General features: G+C 64.2%; 1 protein-coding gene across 3 annotated transcripts in view; it reads right to left on the reverse strand.

Moving 5' to 3' along the window:
* LOC140392130 (autophagy-related protein 16-like) overlaps positions 1-16,298 on the reverse strand; it is a 210,785-nt gene that overhangs the window by 168,476 nt on the left and 26,011 nt on the right. For all 3 annotated transcript variants that reach the window (XM_072477454.1, XM_072477453.1, XM_072477455.1), the window contains exons 2-4: positions 15,469-15,547; positions 12,283-12,367; positions 8,892-8,965 (exon numbers count right to left, since the gene is read on the reverse strand). In XM_072477454.1, coding sequence (XP_072333555.1) covers positions 8,892-8,965; positions 12,283-12,367; positions 15,469-15,547 — 238 coding nt within the window. The remainder of the gene's footprint in view (positions 1-8,891; positions 8,966-12,282; positions 12,368-15,468; positions 15,548-16,298) is intronic.

A 16,298-nucleotide genomic window follows, 5' to 3' on the forward strand; every position in this document is an offset into this window, starting at 1 on the left:
CGCCGCTCCCTCAGCGCCACTCCCTCAGCGCGCCGCTCCCTCAGCGTCGCTCCCTCAGCGCCGCTCCCTCAGCGCCACTCCCTCAGCGCCGCTCCCTCAGCGCGCCGCTCCCTCAGCTCCACTCCCTCAGCGCGCCGCTCCCTCAGCGCCACTCCCTCAGCGCCGCTCCCTCAGCGCGCCGCTCCCTCAGCTCCACTCCCTCAGCGCGCCGCTCCTTCAGCGTCGCTCCCTCAGCGCCGCTCTCTCAGCGCGCCGCTCCCTCAGCGCGCCGCTCTCTCAGCGCGCCGCTCCCTCAGCGCGCCGCTCTCTCAGCGCGCCGCTCTCTCAGCGCGCCGCTCTCTCAGCGCGCCGCTCCCTCAGCGCCGCTCCCTCAGCGCCGCTCCCTCAGCGCCGCTCCCTCAGCGCCGCTCCCTCAGCGCCGCTCCCTCAGCGCCGCTCCCTCAGCGCCGCTCCCTCAGCGCGCCGCTCCCTCAGCGCGCCGCTCCCTCAGCGTCGCTCCCTCAGCGCCGCTCCCTCAGCGCCGCTCCCTCAGCGCGCCGCTCCCTCAGCGCGCCGCTCCCTCAGCGCCGCTCCCTCAGCGCCACTCCCTCAGCGCCACTCCCTCAGCGCCGCTCCCTCAGCGCCGCTCCCTCAGCGCCGCTCCCTCAGCGCGCCACTCCCTCAGCGCCGCTCCCTCAGCGCCGCTCTCTCAGCGCCGCTCCCTCAGCGCCGCTCCCTCAGCGCCGCTCTCTCAGCGCCGCTCCCTCAGCGCCGCTCCCTCAGCGCGCCACTCCCTCAGCGCCGCTCCCTCAGCGCCACTCCCTCAGCGCGCCGCTCTCTCAGCGCCGCTCCCTCAGCGCCACTCCCTCAGCGCCGCTCCCTCAGCGCCGCTCCCTCAGCGCCACTCCCTCAGCGCGCCGCTCTCTCAGCGCCGCTCCCTCAGCGCCACTCCCTCAGCGCCACTCCCTCAGCGCCGCTCCCTCAGCGCCACTCCCTCAGCGCGCCGCTCCCTCAGCGCCACTCCCTCAGCGCGCCGCTCCCTCAGCGCCACTCCCTCAGCGCGCCGCTCCCTCAGCGCCACTCCCTCAGCGCCGCTCCCTCAGCGCCACTCCCTCAGCGCGCCGCTCTCTCAGCGCCGCTCCCTCAGCGCCGCTCCCTCAGCGCCACTCCCTCAGCGCCACTCCCTCAGCGCGCCGCTCTCTCAGCGCCGCTCCCTCAGCGCCACTCCCTCAGCGCCACTCCCTCAGCGCCGCTCCCTCAGCGCCACTCCCTCAGCGCCGCTCCCTCAGCGCCGCTCCCTCAGCGCGCCACTCCCTCAGCGCCGCTCCCTCAGCGCCGCTCTCTCAGCGCCGCTCCCTCAGCGCCGCTCTCTCAGCGCCGCTTGCTCAGCGCCGCTCCCTCAGCGCGCCACTCCCTCAGCGCCGCTCCCTCAGCGCCACTCCCTCAGCGCGCCGCTCTCAGCGCCGCTCCCTCAGCGCCACTCCCTCAGCGCCGCTCCCTCAGCGCCACTCCCTCAGCGCGCCGCTCTCTCAGCGCCACTCCCTCAGCGCGCCGCTCCCTCAGCGCCACTCCCTCAGCGCGCCGCTCCCTCAGCGCCACTCCCTCAGCGCCGCTCCCTCAGCGCCACTCCCTCAGCGCGCCGCTCTCTCAGCGCCGCTCCCTCAGCGCCGCTCCCTCAGCGCCACTCCCTCAGCGCCACTCCCTCAGCGCGCCGCTCTCTCAGCGCCGCTCCCTCAGCGCCACTCCCTCAGCGCCACTCCCTCAGCGCCACTCCCTCAGCGCCGCTCCCTCAGCGCCGCTCCCTCAGCGCCGCTCCCTCAGCGCGCCGCTCCCTCAGCGCCGCTCCCTCAGCGCGCCGCTCCCTCAGCGCGCCGCTCCATCAGCGCCACTCCCTCAGCGCGCCGCTCCCTCAGCGTCGCTCCCTCAGCGCCGCTCCCTCAGCGCGCCGCTCCCTCAGCGCCGCTCCCTCAGCGTCGCTCCCTCAGCGCCGCTCCCTCAGCGCCACTCCCTCAGCGCCGCTCCCTCAGCGCGCCGCTCCCTCAGCTCCACTCCCTCAGCGCGCCGCTCCTTCAGCGTCGCTCCCTCAGCGCCGCTCCCTCAGCGCGCCACTCCCTCAGCTCCGCTCCCTCAGCGCGCCGCTCCTTCAGCGTCGCTCCCTCAGCGCCGCTCCCTCAGCGAGCCGCTCCCTCAGCGCGCCGCTCCCTCAGCGCCGCTCCCTCAGCGAGCCGCTCCCTCAGCGCGCCGCTCCCTCAGCGCCGCTCCCTCAGCGAGCCGCTCCCTCAGCGCGCCGCTCCCTCAGCGCTCCACTCCCTCAGCGCCACTCCCTCAGCGCGCCGCTCCTTCAGCGTCGCTCCCTCAGCGCCACTCCCTCAGCGCCGCTCCCTCAGCGCTCCACTCCCTCAGCGCCACTCCCTCAGCGCGCCGCTCCCTCAGCGCCACTCCCTCAGCGCGCCGCTCCCTCAGCGCTCCACTCCCTCAGCGCCACTCTCTCAGCGCCACTCCCTCAGCGCGCCGCTCCCTCAGCGCCGCTCCCTCAGCGCTCCACTCCCTCAGCGCCGCTCCCTCAGCGCCACTCCCTCAGCGCGCCGCTCCCTCAGCGCGCCGCTCCCTCAGCGCCACTCTCTCAGCGCCGCTCCCTCAGCGCCGCTCTCTCAGCGCGCCGCTCTCTCAGCGCGCCGCTCTCTCAGCGCCGCTCTCTCAGCGCGCCGCTCTCTCAGCGCCGCTCTCTCAGCGCCGCTCTCTCAGCGCCGCTCTCTCAGCGCCGCTCTCTCAGCGCCGCTCCCTCAGCGCCGCTCTCTCAGCGCGCCGCTCCCTCAGCGCGCCACTCCCTCAGCGCCACTCCCTCAGCGCCGCTCCCTCAGCGCCGCTCCCTCAGCGCCGCTCCCTCAGCGCCGCTCCCTCAGCGCCGCTCCCTCAGCGCCGCTCCCTCAGCGCCGCTCCCTCAGCGCCGCTCCCTCAGCGCCGCTCCCTCAGCGCGCCACTCCCTCAGCGCTCCACTCCCTCAGCGCCGCTCCCTCAGCGCCACTCCCTCAGCGCGCCGCTCCCTCAGCGCGCCGCTCCCTCAGCGCGCCACTCCCTCAGCGCGCCACTCCCTCAGCGCGCCGCTCTCTCAGCGCCGCTCCCTCAGCGCCGCTCCCTCAGCGCCGCTCCCTCAGCGCCGCTCCCTCAGCGCCGCTCCCTCAGCGCCGCTCTCTCAGCGCCGCTCCCTCAGCGCCGCTCCCTCAGCGCCGCTCCCTCAGCGCCACTCCCTCAGCGCGCCGCTCCCCCAGCGCCGCTCCCTCAGCGCCGCTCCCCCAGCGCCGCTCCCTCAGCGCCGCTCCCTCAGCGCCGCTCCCTCAGCGCGCCACTCCCTCAGCGCCGCTCCCTCAGCGCGCCACTCCCTCAGCGCCACTCCCTCAGCGCGCCACTCCCTCAGCGCCGCTCCCTCAGCGCCACTCCCTCAGCGCGCCGCTCCCTCAGCGCCGCTCTCTCAGCGCCGCTCCCTCAGCGCCACTCCCTCAGCGCGCCACTCCCTCAGCGCGCCGCTCCCTCAGCGCCGCTCTCTCAGCGCCGCTCCCTCAGCGCCGCTCCCTCAGCGCCGCTCCCTCAGCGCGCCACTCCCTCAGCGCCGCTCCCTCAGCGCCACTCCCTCAGCGCGCCGCTCTCTCAGCGCCGCTCCCTCAGCGCCACTCCCTCAGCGCCACTCCCTCAGCGCCGCTCCCTCAGCGCCGCTCCCTCAGCGCGCCGCTCTCTCAGCGCCACTCCCTCAGCGCGCCGCTCCCTCAGCGCCACTCCCTCAGCGCGCCGCTCCCTCAGCGCCACTCCCTCAGCGCCGCTCCCTCAGCGCCGCACCCTCAGCGCGCCGCTCTCTCAGCGCCGCTCCCTCAGCGCCGCTCCCTCAGCGCCACTCCCTCAGCGCCACTCCCTCAGCGCGCCGCTCTCTCAGCGCCGCTCCCTCAGCGCCACTCCCTCAGCGCCGCTCCCTCAGCGCCGCTCCCTCAGCGCCGCTCCCTCAGCGCCGCTCCCTCAGCGCCAGTCCCTCAGCGCCACTCCCTCAGCGCCAGTCCCTCAGCGCCACTCCCTCAGCGCCACTCCCTCAGCGCCAGTCCCTCAGCGCCGCTCCCTCAGCGTCGCTCCCTCAGCGCCAGTCCCTCAGCGCCACTCCCTCAGCGCCGCTCTCTCAGCGCCGCTCCCTCAGCGCCGCTCCCTCAGCGTCGCTCCCTCAGCGCCAGTCCCTCAGCGCCACTCCCTCAGCGCCAGTCCCTCAGCGCCACTCCCTCAGCGCCAGTCCCTCAGCGCCGCTCCCTCAGCGTCGCTCCCTCAGCGCCAGTCCCTCAGCGCCACTCCCTCAGCGCCACTCCCTCAGCGCCGCTCCCTCAGCGCCGCTCCCTCAGCGCCACTCCCTCAGCGCGCCGCTCTCTCAGCGCCGCTCCCTCAGCGCCACTCCCTCAGCGCCACTCCCTCAGCGCCGCTCCCTCAGCGCCACTCCCTCAGCGCGCCGCTCTCTCAGCGCCACTCCCTCAGCGCGCCGCTCCCTCAGCGCCACTCCCTCAGCGCGCCGCTCCCTCAGCGCCACTCCCTCAGCGCCGCTCCCTCAGCGCCACTCCCTCAGCGCGCCGCTCTCTCAGCGCCGCTCCCTCAGCGCCGCTCCCTCAGCGCCACTCCCTCAGCGCCACTCCCTCAGCGCGCCGCTCTCTCAGCGCCGCTCCCTCAGCGCCACTCCCTCAGCGCCACTCCCTCAGCGCCGCTCCCTCAGCGCCACTCCCTCAGCGCCGCTCCCTCAGCGCCGCTCCCTCAGCGCGCCACTCCCTCAGCGCCGCTCCCTCAGCGCCGCTCTCTCAGCGCCGCTCCCTCAGCGCCGCTCCCTCAGCGCCGCTCTCTCAGCGCGCCACTCCCTCAGCGCCGCTCCCTCAGCGCCACTCCCTCAGCGCGCCGCTCTCAGCGCCGCTCCCTCAGCGCCTCTCCCTCAGCGCCGCTCCCTCAGCGCCACTCCCTCAGCGCGCCGCTCCCTCAGCGCCACTCCCTCAGCGCCGCTCCCTCAGCGCCACTCCCTCAGCGCGCCGCTCTCTCAGCGCCGCTCCCTCAGCGCCGCTCCCTCAGCGCCACTCCCTCAGCGCCACTCCCTCAGCGCGCCGCTCTCTCAGCGCCGCTCCCTCAGCGCCACTCCCTCAGCGCCACTCCCTCAGCGCCGCTCCCTCAGCGCCACTCCCTCAGCGCCGCTCCCTCAGCGCCGCTCCCTCAGCGCCGCTCCCTCAGCGCGCCGCTCCCTCAGCGCCGCTCCCTCAGCGCGCCGCTCCCTCAGCGCCACTCCCTCAGCGCGCCGCTCCCTCAGCGTCGCTCCCTCAGCGCCGCTCCCTCAGCGCGCCGCTCCCTCAGCGCCGCTCCCTCAGCGTCGCTCCCTCAGCGCCGCTCCCTCAGCGCCACTCCCTCAGCGCCGCTCCCTCAGCGCGCCGCTCCCTCAGCTCCACTCCCTCAGCGCGCCGCTCCTTCAGCGTCGCTCCCTCAGCGCCGCTCCCTCAGCGCGCCACTCCCTCAGCTCCGCTCCCTCAGCGCCGCTCCCTCAGCGCCGCTCCCTCAGCGCCGCTCCCTCAGCGCCAGTCCCTCAGCGCCACTCCCTCAGCGCCAGTCCCTCAGCGCCAGTCCCTCAGCGCCACTCCCTCAGCGCCACTCCCTCAGCGCCAGTCCCTCAGCGCCGCTCCCTCAGCGTCGCTCCCTCAGCGCCAGTCCCTCAGCGCCGCTCCCTCAGCGCCGCTCTCTCAGCGCCGCTCCCTCAGCGCCGCTCCCTCAGCGTCGCTCCCTCAGCGCCAGTCCCTCAGCGCCAGTCCCTCAGCGCCACTCCCTCAGCGCCAGTCCCTCAGCGCCACTCCCTCAGCGCCAGTCCCTCAGCGCCGCTCCCTCAGCGCCAGTCCCTCAGCGCCGCTCCCTCAGCGCCGCTCCCTCAGCGCCGCTCTCTCAGCGCCGCTCCCTCAGCGCCGCTCCCTCAGCGCCGCTCCCTCAGCGCCGCTCCCTCAGCGCCGCTCCCTCAGCGCCGCTCCCTCAGCGCCGCTCCCTCAGCGCCGCTCCCTCAGCGCCGCTCCCTCAGCGCCGCTCCCTCAGCGCCGCTCCCTCAGCGCGCCGCTCCCTCAGCGCGCCGCTCCCTCAGCGTCGCTCCCTCAGCGCCGCTCCCTCAGCGCCGCTCCCTCAGCGCCGCTCCCTCAGCGCGCCGCTCCCTCAGCGCGCCGCTCCCTCAGCGCCGCTCCCTCAGCGCGCCGCTCCCTCAGCGCGCCGCTCCCTCAGCGTGCCGCTCCCTCAGCGCCACTCCCTCAGCGCGCCGCTCCCTCAGCGTCGCTCCCTCAGCGCCGCTCCCTCAGCGCGCCGCTCCCTCAGCGCCGCTCCCTCAGCGCCACTCCCTCAGCGCGCCGCTCCCTCAGCGTCGCTCCCTCAGCGCCGCTCCCTCAGCGCCACTCCCTCAGCGCCGCTCCCTCAGCGCGCCGCTCCCTCAGCTCCACTCCCTCAGCGCGCCGCTCCCTCAGCGCCACTCCCTCAGCGCCGCTCCCTCAGCGCGCCGCTCCCTCAGCTCCACTCCCTCAGCGCGCCGCTCCTTCAGCGTCGCTCCCTCAGCGCCGCTCTCTCAGCGCGCCGCTCCCTCAGCGCGCCGCTCTCTCAGCGCGCCGCTCCCTCAGCGCGCCGCTCTCTCAGCGCGCCGCTCTCTCAGCGCGCCGCTCTCTCAGCGCGCCGCTCCCTCAGCGCCGCTCCCTCAGCGCCGCTCCCTCAGCGCCGCTCCCTCAGCGCCGCTCCCTCAGCGCCGCTCCCTCAGCGCCGCTCCCTCAGCGCCGCTCCCTCAGCGCGCCGCTCCCTCAGCGCGCCGCTCCCTCAGCGTCGCTCCCTCAGCGCCGCTCCCTCAGCGCCGCTCCCTCAGCGCGCCGCTCCCTCAGCGCGCCGCTCCCTCAGCGCCGCTCCCTCAGCGCGCCGCTCCCTCAGCGCGCCGCTCCCTCAGCGCCACTCCCTCAGCGCGCCGCTCCCTCAGCGTCGCTCCCTCAGCGCCGCTCCCTCAGCGCGCCGCTCCCTCAGCGCCGCTCCCTCAGCGCCACTCCCTCAGCGCGCCGCTCCCTCAGCGTCGCTCCCTCAGCGCCGCTCCCTCAGCGCCACTCCCTCAGCGCCGCTCCCTCAGCGCGCCGCTCCCTCAGCTCCACTCCCTCAGCGCGCCGCTCCTTCAGCGTCGCTCCCTCAGCGCCGCTCCCTCAGCGCGCCACTCCCTCAGCTCCGCTCCCTCAGCGCGCCGCTCCTTCAGCGTCGCTCCCTCAGCGCCGCTCTCTCAGCGCGCCGCTCCCTCAGCGCGCCGCTCTCTCAGCGCGCCGCTCTCTCAGCGCGCCGCTCTCTCAGCGTCGCTCCCTCAGCGCCGCTCCCTCAGCGCCACTCCCTCAGCGCCACTCCCTCAGCGCGCCGCTCCCTCAGCGTCGCTCCCTCAGCGCCGCTCCCTCAGCGCCGCTCCCTCAGCGCGCCGCTCTCTCAGCGCCACTCTCTCAGCGCGCCGCTCTCTCAGCGTCGCTCCCTCAGCGCCGCTCCCTCAGCGCCACTCCCTCAGCGCCGCTCTCTCAGCGCGCCGCTCCCTCAGCGTCGCTCCCTCAGCGCCGCTCCCTCAGCGCCACTCCCTCAGCGCCGCTCCCTCAGCGCCGCTCCCTCAGCGCCGCTCCCTCAGCGCGCCACTCCCTCAGCTCCATTCCCTCAGCGCGCCGCTCCTTCAGCGTCGCTCCCTCAGCGCCGCTCCCTCAGCGCGCCACTCCCTCAACTCCGCTCCCTCAGCGCGCCGCTCCTTCAGCGTCGCTCCCTCAGCGCCGCTCTCTCAGCGCGCCGCTCCCTCAGCGCGCCGCTCTCTCAGCGCGCCGCTCTCTCAGCGCGCCGCTCCCTCAGCGCGCCGCTCCCTCAGCGCGCCGCTCCCTCAGCGCGCCGCTCTCTCAGCGCGCCGCTCCCTCAACGCGCCGCTCCCTCAGCGCGCCGCTCTCTCAGCGCGCCGCTCTCTCAGCGCCTCTCCCTCAGCGCGCCGCTCCCTCAGCGCGCCGCTCCCTCAGCGCGCCGCTCCCTCAGCGCCACGCTCCCTCAGCGCCACGCTCCCTCAGCGCCACGCTCCCTCAGCGCGCCGCTCCCTCAGCGCGCCGCTCCCTCAGCGCCACTCCCTCAGCGCCGCTCCCTCAGCGCCACGCTCCCTCAGCGCGCCGCTCCCTCAGCGCCACTCCCTCAGCGCGCCGCTCCCTCAGCGCGCCGCTCCCCCAGCGCCGCTCCCTCAGCGCGCCGCTCCCTCAGCGCGCCGCTCCCTCAGCGCGCCGCTCCCTCAGCGCGCCGCTCCCTCAGCGCGCCGCTCCCTCAGCGCGCCGCTCCCTCAGCGCGCCGCTCCCTCAGCGCGCCGCTCCCTCAGCGCGCCGCTCCCTCAGCGCGCCGCTCCCTCAGCGCGCCGCTCCCTCAGCGCGCCGCTCCCTCAGCGCGCCGCTCCCTCAGCGCGCCGCTCCCTCAGCGCGCCGCTCCCTCAGCGCGCCACTCCCTCAGCGCGCCACTCCCTCAGCGCGCCACTCCCTCAGCGCGCCACTCCCTCAGCACGCCACTCCCTCAGCGTGCCACTCCCTCAGCGCGCCACTCCCTCAGCACGCCACTCCCTCAGCACGCCACTCCCTCAGCACGCCACTCCCTCAGCACGCCACTCCCTCAGCGCGCCACTCCCTCAGCGCGCCACTCCCTCAGCGCGCCACTCCCTCAGCGCGCCACTCCCTCAGCGCGCCACTCCCTCAGCGCGCCACTCCCTCAGCGCGCCACTCCCTCAGCGCGCCACTCCCTCAGCGCGCCACTCCCTCAGCGCGCCATGTTAATTTATTTTTTGTGTGCATCTTTTTCTCCAGCACAGGTCCTGATTCACCTCTGTCATGTCACACGCAACATGTGGAACCGCTAATGGCTTGTCTCACCTGCTCTGGGTGGCCTGGAGCTCCATCTCCTTACGTTTCCGCTGCTTGTTCAACTCAAACACCTCCTGTGCAAACTGGTGGGGGGGTGGGAAAGGTGAAGAATGTCAGGCAAGATAAATTGGAACAAGAATGGGCCATTCAGCCCCTCTCATCTGCTCCACCATTCAACTAGACCCTCCATCCTCACCTGTTAAACTTCTGATGGCCAGTTTAAGGGCGGGAGAGGGGAGGGCAGTTGTGGCAGAGGCCAATCCTTAATGAAGTTTATATTTAATCACAATGTGAAACATTGCAAATGTATATCTCCTAACTCCACAATCAATCACCAATGTAAATGCATGTCTTTCATATATTCTTCTTCCAGTGTAAATAAACAGATTAACCAAATAATAATCTTTCTTCGTGTCACAGTCGGCTTACATTAACACTGCAACCAGGCCGCCTGTTCGGGTACACGGAGGGAGAATTCAGAATGCCCAATTCTCCTAACAAGCATGTCTTTCTGGACTTGTGGGTGGAATCCTGGGTACCCGGGGGAAACCCACGATCACGGGAAGAACGTGCAGACTCCGCACAGACAGTGACCCAGCGGGGAATCGAACCCGGGACCCTGGAGCTCTTGGGCATTATAACTACAACCAAGCATCTCACCGGGAACATCTCAAATCAAAATATCATTCCCAGGGCTTATGATGCATTGCATCCTGTTGGGGTCTTTCCTGTTTATTCACTGTTTATCCCCTTTATTCACTCATCAATTCACAATTGGTTAATTTAATGGCACTGGGATTGACTGCGCCTTAGTCCAAGGTATCGTAACAATCCCCTATGGTGCTCCCCAGTCACAGAGGCCTCAAGAACACCAATGATCATCTCGTGCTCGGAGTGTCTCTGGTTTAGCTCAGTGGGCTAGACAGCTGGTTTGTGATGCAGAACCCAGCAGGGCGGGTTCAATTCCCGTACCGGCTTACCCGAACAGGCACCGGAATGTGGTGACTAGGGGCTTTCCCCAGTAACTTCATACTTGTGACAATAAAAGGTTATTTATTATTCTTTTCAGCAATCAAATGACTCAGACAAAATGTTCTGCAGAATGAGGGCTGTCGAAACCCAGAATCCAGCCAAGGACTGTGAAGATTTTCACTCCCAACAGTCTCCCAGCTGAGCTGTGGCAAAAGTAATTATCTAATGGGTGTCCCACACCTGCACTAGAGAAAGGTGGGACTTTCAGGTCCAGGCCGCGGAGGGACATCAATGGAAGTTTGGCCTGGCGGGCTAGTGGAAGTGAGGGACGTGACAGAGAGAGCTGTTTGGATTCCTTGACCTTAGTGACAGAGAAATCCTTGACCTCCTCGCATTTATTGTTGGCGTCGAGGGTGATAAAGTGCGGGGGGGGGGAAGGGGGGGGGGGGGGAGATAGTTTAAAACACCCAGAAGTTAGACGAGTTGGGATTCTGCAAATGCAGTTTGAAGTAGATCAACGCCTAGTTTTTTTCCCCCAGGGGTGAACACAGAAGAATCGCTGAAGAGAGCGACATGGGGGCTTTTCGGCCATTGACGCTGACGAGATCTTCAGATCCCGCCGATAGCAGGCCGCCACCGGGGTTGCGTTCAACGGGAAAACCCGTTGGCAATGGCTGGACCAGAAGATACCACCACCAGCCAATGGCGCCCTCCCTCTCCCCCGCCAAAATACACGAGGCGGGGGGTCACGGAAAATTCCACCGTTGTTGTCGAAGTTTTTCATCTTGCACTCATCAGGACAAAAGCGAGAATGCCAAATTTCAAACGACCAGAACAATTTACGCGGCAGCAGAAACTGGACGGCGAGTCAGGGTGCGGAACATTCTAGCTGATAAGTCGGTGGGAAACAATTCTTAGAAGGGAATTGGACACCGATGATGAATTTACAAGGTTACGGGGGAAAAGGTGACTGTTCTCCTAAAGATTAGCCCAGGCAACTGTAAACGTGCGGTGTTGCCAGAGCAACAGTTGCCAGGGCGGAAAGGAACTTAATGGGTTGTCGAAGGAGAACTCAGATATTTTACTGAGGGAAGTGTGAGTTTGAAACCAGCCTTGGCAACCATGGAAACTGCCACATAACTGCTCAAAAAGCAGAAGTGGGAGAGAGGTGGATTTCGTTGTCCAATGCCAAACAATCATCACTTCCTGTGCTGTGGGCAAACTTTCCCGAGAGTCAGTGGAGTGTGCAAGAGGGCGAAATCACTCCAATTCTCTTTTTCCAGCAAGAGATCTTCCAACACCAGGTTAAAGTCCAACAGGTTTGTTTGGAATCACTAGCTTTCGGAGCGCTGCTCCTTCCTCAGGTTCCACAACCACATATATCGACAAAGTCAATGATGCAAGACCATACTTTGAATGCGAGTCTTCGCAGGTAATTAAGTCTTTACAGGTCCAGACGGAGCAACTGGAGACAGGGATAATCTCAGGTGATGCTGGGCGTAGCGGCGATGTCACCAGACTCGTGATCAAGAGGCCTCAGGCTATTGCTCTGGGGACACAGGTTCAAATCCCACCACAGCAGCTGATGAAAGTTACATTCATTGGACTCAGGAGCAGGAGGAGGCCATTCAGCCCATCAAGCCTGCACTGCCATTCAATATGGTCAAGGCCGATCTGGTTGCAGCCTCAGCTCCACTTCCCTATCTGTTCCCCAATACCCCTCGACCCGCTTGTAAATCAAAACTGTCAAACTCGGCCTTGAATATATTCAAGGGCTCACAGCCTCCACTGTTCTCTGGGGGGGGGGGGGGAGAAAATCCCACCGACTCAACGCCCTCGGAGAGAAAAAGTTCCTCCTCATCTCTGTCTTAAGCGTTGTCTCCTAGTTTTAATCTCTCCCAATTAATAAATCTGGAACTAAAAATTAGTCTCAGTCATGGCGGCCATGAAACTATCATCGATTGTTGTAAAAACCCATCTGGTTCACGAATGTCCCTTTAGGGAAGGAAATCTGCCGTCCTTACCCGGTCTGGCCTACATGTGACTCCAGACCCACAGCAATGTTTTTAGACTCTGAAATGACCGAGCGAGACTTAGTTCAAGGATAATTAGGGATGGGCAACAAGTGCCGGCCCAGCCAGAGACCCCCACATCCCAGCAAAGAATAAAGAAACAAAGGTGAAATAATTATCAGAACAGGCCGAGATTCTTTTCTCCAGATAGAAAGGGCTGCAGATGTCTTTAAATGCGGAGGAAAATTGACAAGGTGGATCCGGTAGCGGGGGGGGGTGTACATCAGAGGGCTGAAAGAGCGAAGGAGCGTGAAATACCGATGGACAGCGAGAGAATGAGCAAAGGAATTTGAGAGAATGCGAGGAAGTGGGACTGAGTGAGAGATTAATAAGGAGATGCTCTGTTGGATACTCACCTCACCATTTTCCTGATAGAGTCTGTTCACTTTTTCTTGGTGACGGATTTGTAATTTTGTCACATTTTCGGACTCAGGGAATAGGCTGAAAAATAAAGAACGAAAATCTCATGAAATCACTGGTGCTACTAGCCTGCAGAGAGAGGCCGAATCCATACTTCAGCAACAAAAACAGAAAACGCTTGGACAATCATCGAATTCCTACATTGCAGAAGGAAGCCATTCGGCCCATCGAGTCTGCAGCGACAATCCGAAAGAGCACCCCTCCCAGGTCCACTCCCTCGTCCCAGCCTTGGAATTCCACCCAGCTTTGGACACCGAGGGGCAATTTAGCCTGGCCAATCCACCTAACCTGCACATCTTTGGACTGTGGGAGGAAACCGGAGCACCCGGAGGAAACCCACGCAGGCACGGAGAGAACGTGCAGACTCCGCACAGACAGTGACCCAAGCTGGGAATCGAACCTGGGACCCTGGAGCTGTGAAGCAGCAATGCTAATCTCTGGTCTGACAGCATCTGTGGAGCCAACGCTTTGTGTTCTGGATGACTCTTTGTCAGATACTTTAGCACCTGTCTGCTTATCAATCTCTGCAAGCTGCTCCCGTTCCCTGGATTTTAAACAGCCCTTTTAAGTCACGCGAAAAATGAAATGAAAAATCGCTTATTGTCACGAGTAGGCTTCAAATGAAGTTACTGTGAAAAGCCCCTAGTCGCCACATTCCGGCGCCTGTTCGGGGAGGCTGGTACGGGAATTGAACCGTGCTGCTGGCCTGCCTTGGTCTGCTTTCAAAGCCAGCGATTTAGCCCTGTGCTAAACCAGCCCCTTGTCATGATCCCGCCACATCTTTAACCCTTTCTGCTCCAAGGAGATTGATAATCCCAGCTTCTCCAGTTGCTCTACGTTAACTGAAGACCCTAATCCCTGGCACTGTTCTCGTAAGTCTCCTCCGCACGAGGGGCTGAATGGATTGATAGAATCACAGACTTGTTCCGGCGCAGGAGCCCATTCGGCCCATCGTATCTGCACCGGCCCTCCAGACGAGCCTCATGGCTCAATGGTCATGCCCCTGAGCACGGTTTCCCTTTAAGTAACCATCTAATGCCTTCTTCAACACCTCTACTGAACCAGCCTCCACTACACTGTCAGACCCAAACCACTCGTTGTGTGAAAATAGTTTTCCCTCGCATCACAGTGGCTTCTTTTGCAAATCACTTTAAATCTGTGCTCTCTCGTTCTTGGTTTTTTTCATGAGCGGGAACAGTTATTTCTGCTTTTTTTAAAAAATAAGAATTTTATTCACGTGCGGATTGCTGGGTCAGCATTTAGTGCCCATCCTTAAATGCCTTGGAACTGAGTGGCTTGCTAAGCGTTTAAGAGTCAACCACATTGCTGTGGGTCTGGAGTCACATGTAGGCCAGGCCGGGTAAGGACGGCAGATTTCCTTCCCTAAAGGGAGATTAATGAACCAGATGGGTTTTTGCGACAATCGGCACCGGTTTCATGGTCATCGTTAAGACTTTTTTTTTTTTAAATTTTATTCTCCTCCTTTTTCACATTTTCTCCCAAATTTACACCCACCAACAACAAACAATAATCAGTAACAAATATGTCAATCCCCATAATAACAATGATCCCATCCTCCCACCAAACCCCAAACATTAGCCCGCATGTTCACACAAACAAATGACAAAAAGGAATCAGGGATCACCCATAGTCGCCATCAACACACACAGCCCCCCCCCCCCCCTCCCCCCAACCCTCCCACCCACACAAACTGATGTTCGATGTTATCCAGTTCTTGAAAGTGCATTATGAATAATGCCCATGAATTGTAGAACCCCTCCAACCTTCCCCGCAGTTCAAACTTAACCTTCTCAAGAGCCAAGAATTCCAACAGGTCCCCCCGCCACGCCAGGGCACAGGGTGGAGAGGTTGCTCTCCAACCCATCAGGATCCACCTTCGGGCGATCAACGAGGCAAAGGCTACAACATCTGCCTCCGCACCCGTTTCCAACCCCAGCTGGTCCGACACCCCGAATATGGCCTCCCGGGGGCCCGGGCCCAGTTTCACGTGCACCACTTTAGAAATTACCCGAAAAACCTCCTTCCAGTAATCCTCTAGCTTTGGACAGGACCCCCCCCCCCCCCCCCCCCACTTCAATGTCCACACACATCTTCTACTCCTTCATGAATCGGCTCATCCTCGCCCTCGTGAGGTGCGCTCTGTATACCACCTTCAGCTGTATCAACCCCAACCTCGCGCACGAGGTGGAGGCATTCACTCTCCGGAGCACCTCACACCAGATCCCCTCCTCCATATCCTCTCCCAACTCTTCCTCCCACTTTGCTTTGATCCCTTCCGGTGATGCCTTCTCCTCTTCCAAAATTGCTCCATAAACCGCCGACATTACCCCCTTCTCCAGTCCCCCTGTCGTCAGCACCGACTCCAGCAATGTGGAGGCTGGCTCACCTGGGAAATTCTGTATCTCCTTTCTGGCAAAATCGCGAACCTGCATGTATCTAAATATTTCCCCCTGCCCCAGCCCATACTTCGCTTCCAGCTCCTTCAATCCTGCAAACCGACCCCTAAGAAACAAATCTTTTCGTGTCTTAATCCCCTTCTCCTCCCATTTCCGAAAATTTCCATCCCACCTCCCTGGCTCAAATCTGTGGTTCCCCCGAATCGGCATTTCCCTCGACCCTGTCCCCAACCCGAAGTGTTGACGAAACTGCCCTCATCGTTAAGACTTATAATTTTAGATTCTTATTGAAATCAAATCTAACCATCTGCCGGGGTGGGATTCGAACCCGGGTTCCCAGGGCATTACCCCATTACCCTGGGTCTCTGGATCACTAGTCCAATGACAATGTCACCCCGCCACTGCAGCCCCCGCCTCCCCAACCAAATCTGTCCAGCCCCCCTCCATCTGCATCAAATCTCCTCTGATTCTCCTCCTCTCCCAGGAGAACAGTCCCAACCTCTCCAATCTCTCCTCACAACTGAAGTTACTCATCCCGGGAACCGTCCGGATTCTCACCGATCGTTCCGAGCTGGATTGGCATTCCAAACTGGACGATCAGCAAGTCTGCTGATGCACTCAGGGCTCCGTTAAAGAGGCCACCATGAACCCAAATGCCGACCTTAAAATCAGAAGACGCCTTCGAGACGGGACATCCGACGTTACCTGGGAGCTGAGGGCAGGTGGGGGTCGCGCTTGTCTCTCCAGAGTTGAACCATGTCAGATTTTGCGAGGAGCTGGTTGTCTGTTGGTGGAAAGAAAGCCAATGTCAGTTCTGAAGCAGCGGGAGTTAAAGCAACGCCGTGTCTCGCTCCCTGCTGGTCGTATAGGATCCCAGCGAGAGCAGGAGGTTCTCCCCAGTGCCGGGGCCGAACTTTATCCCTCAACCAACATTTCAAAACCTGATCATCGTATTTGCGCATCGTCATGTCCTTGTTTATGGGCCCCATCTGTGGGCTAATTGGCTGCCACATTGCCTGCATTGTTACAGTGGCTACATTTCAAAACTATTTCTTTCTCTGTGAAGTACTTTGGAACATTCCGAGATCGTCAGAGGATGGAATTAGCAATACCTGGTTCTTTCCCTCCCCAGCTTCCCAGCAGCTGTTTGTGCGGAAGGCTAAAAAAAGGAAGGACAACGGGCTGGATTCTCCCAAAGTGGGACTAGGCCCCCACGCCGGCGGGAAAGGGCTGGAATTTTACACTGGAGATTCCTGCAAAAAAGATCAGCTAATTCAGTGCCCTGCAGGGGGCGAGCAGGGGCCCGGAGTGATTCACGCAGCTTCAGCTGCGGATACGGGCCCCCGCACCTCCAGTTTTGAGTCCGCGCATGCGCACGGAGGCGGTCTCCAGCGGCCACGCCATGGCGGACTCGGACTGTGGAGGCAGACACAAAAATTAGACCCCCCAATCGGCGTGCGCCCAAGGATCTGACTGCACGGGTCTTAACCCCGGCCATCTATAGGTGACCCCCCCCCCGGTGTCCGATCCCCCCC

Source organism: Scyliorhinus torazame, chromosome 15, assembly GCF_047496885.1.
Source record: "Scyliorhinus torazame isolate Kashiwa2021f chromosome 15, sScyTor2.1, whole genome shotgun sequence".
Lineage (NCBI taxonomy): Eukaryota > Metazoa > Chordata > Chondrichthyes > Carcharhiniformes > Scyliorhinidae > Scyliorhinus > Scyliorhinus torazame.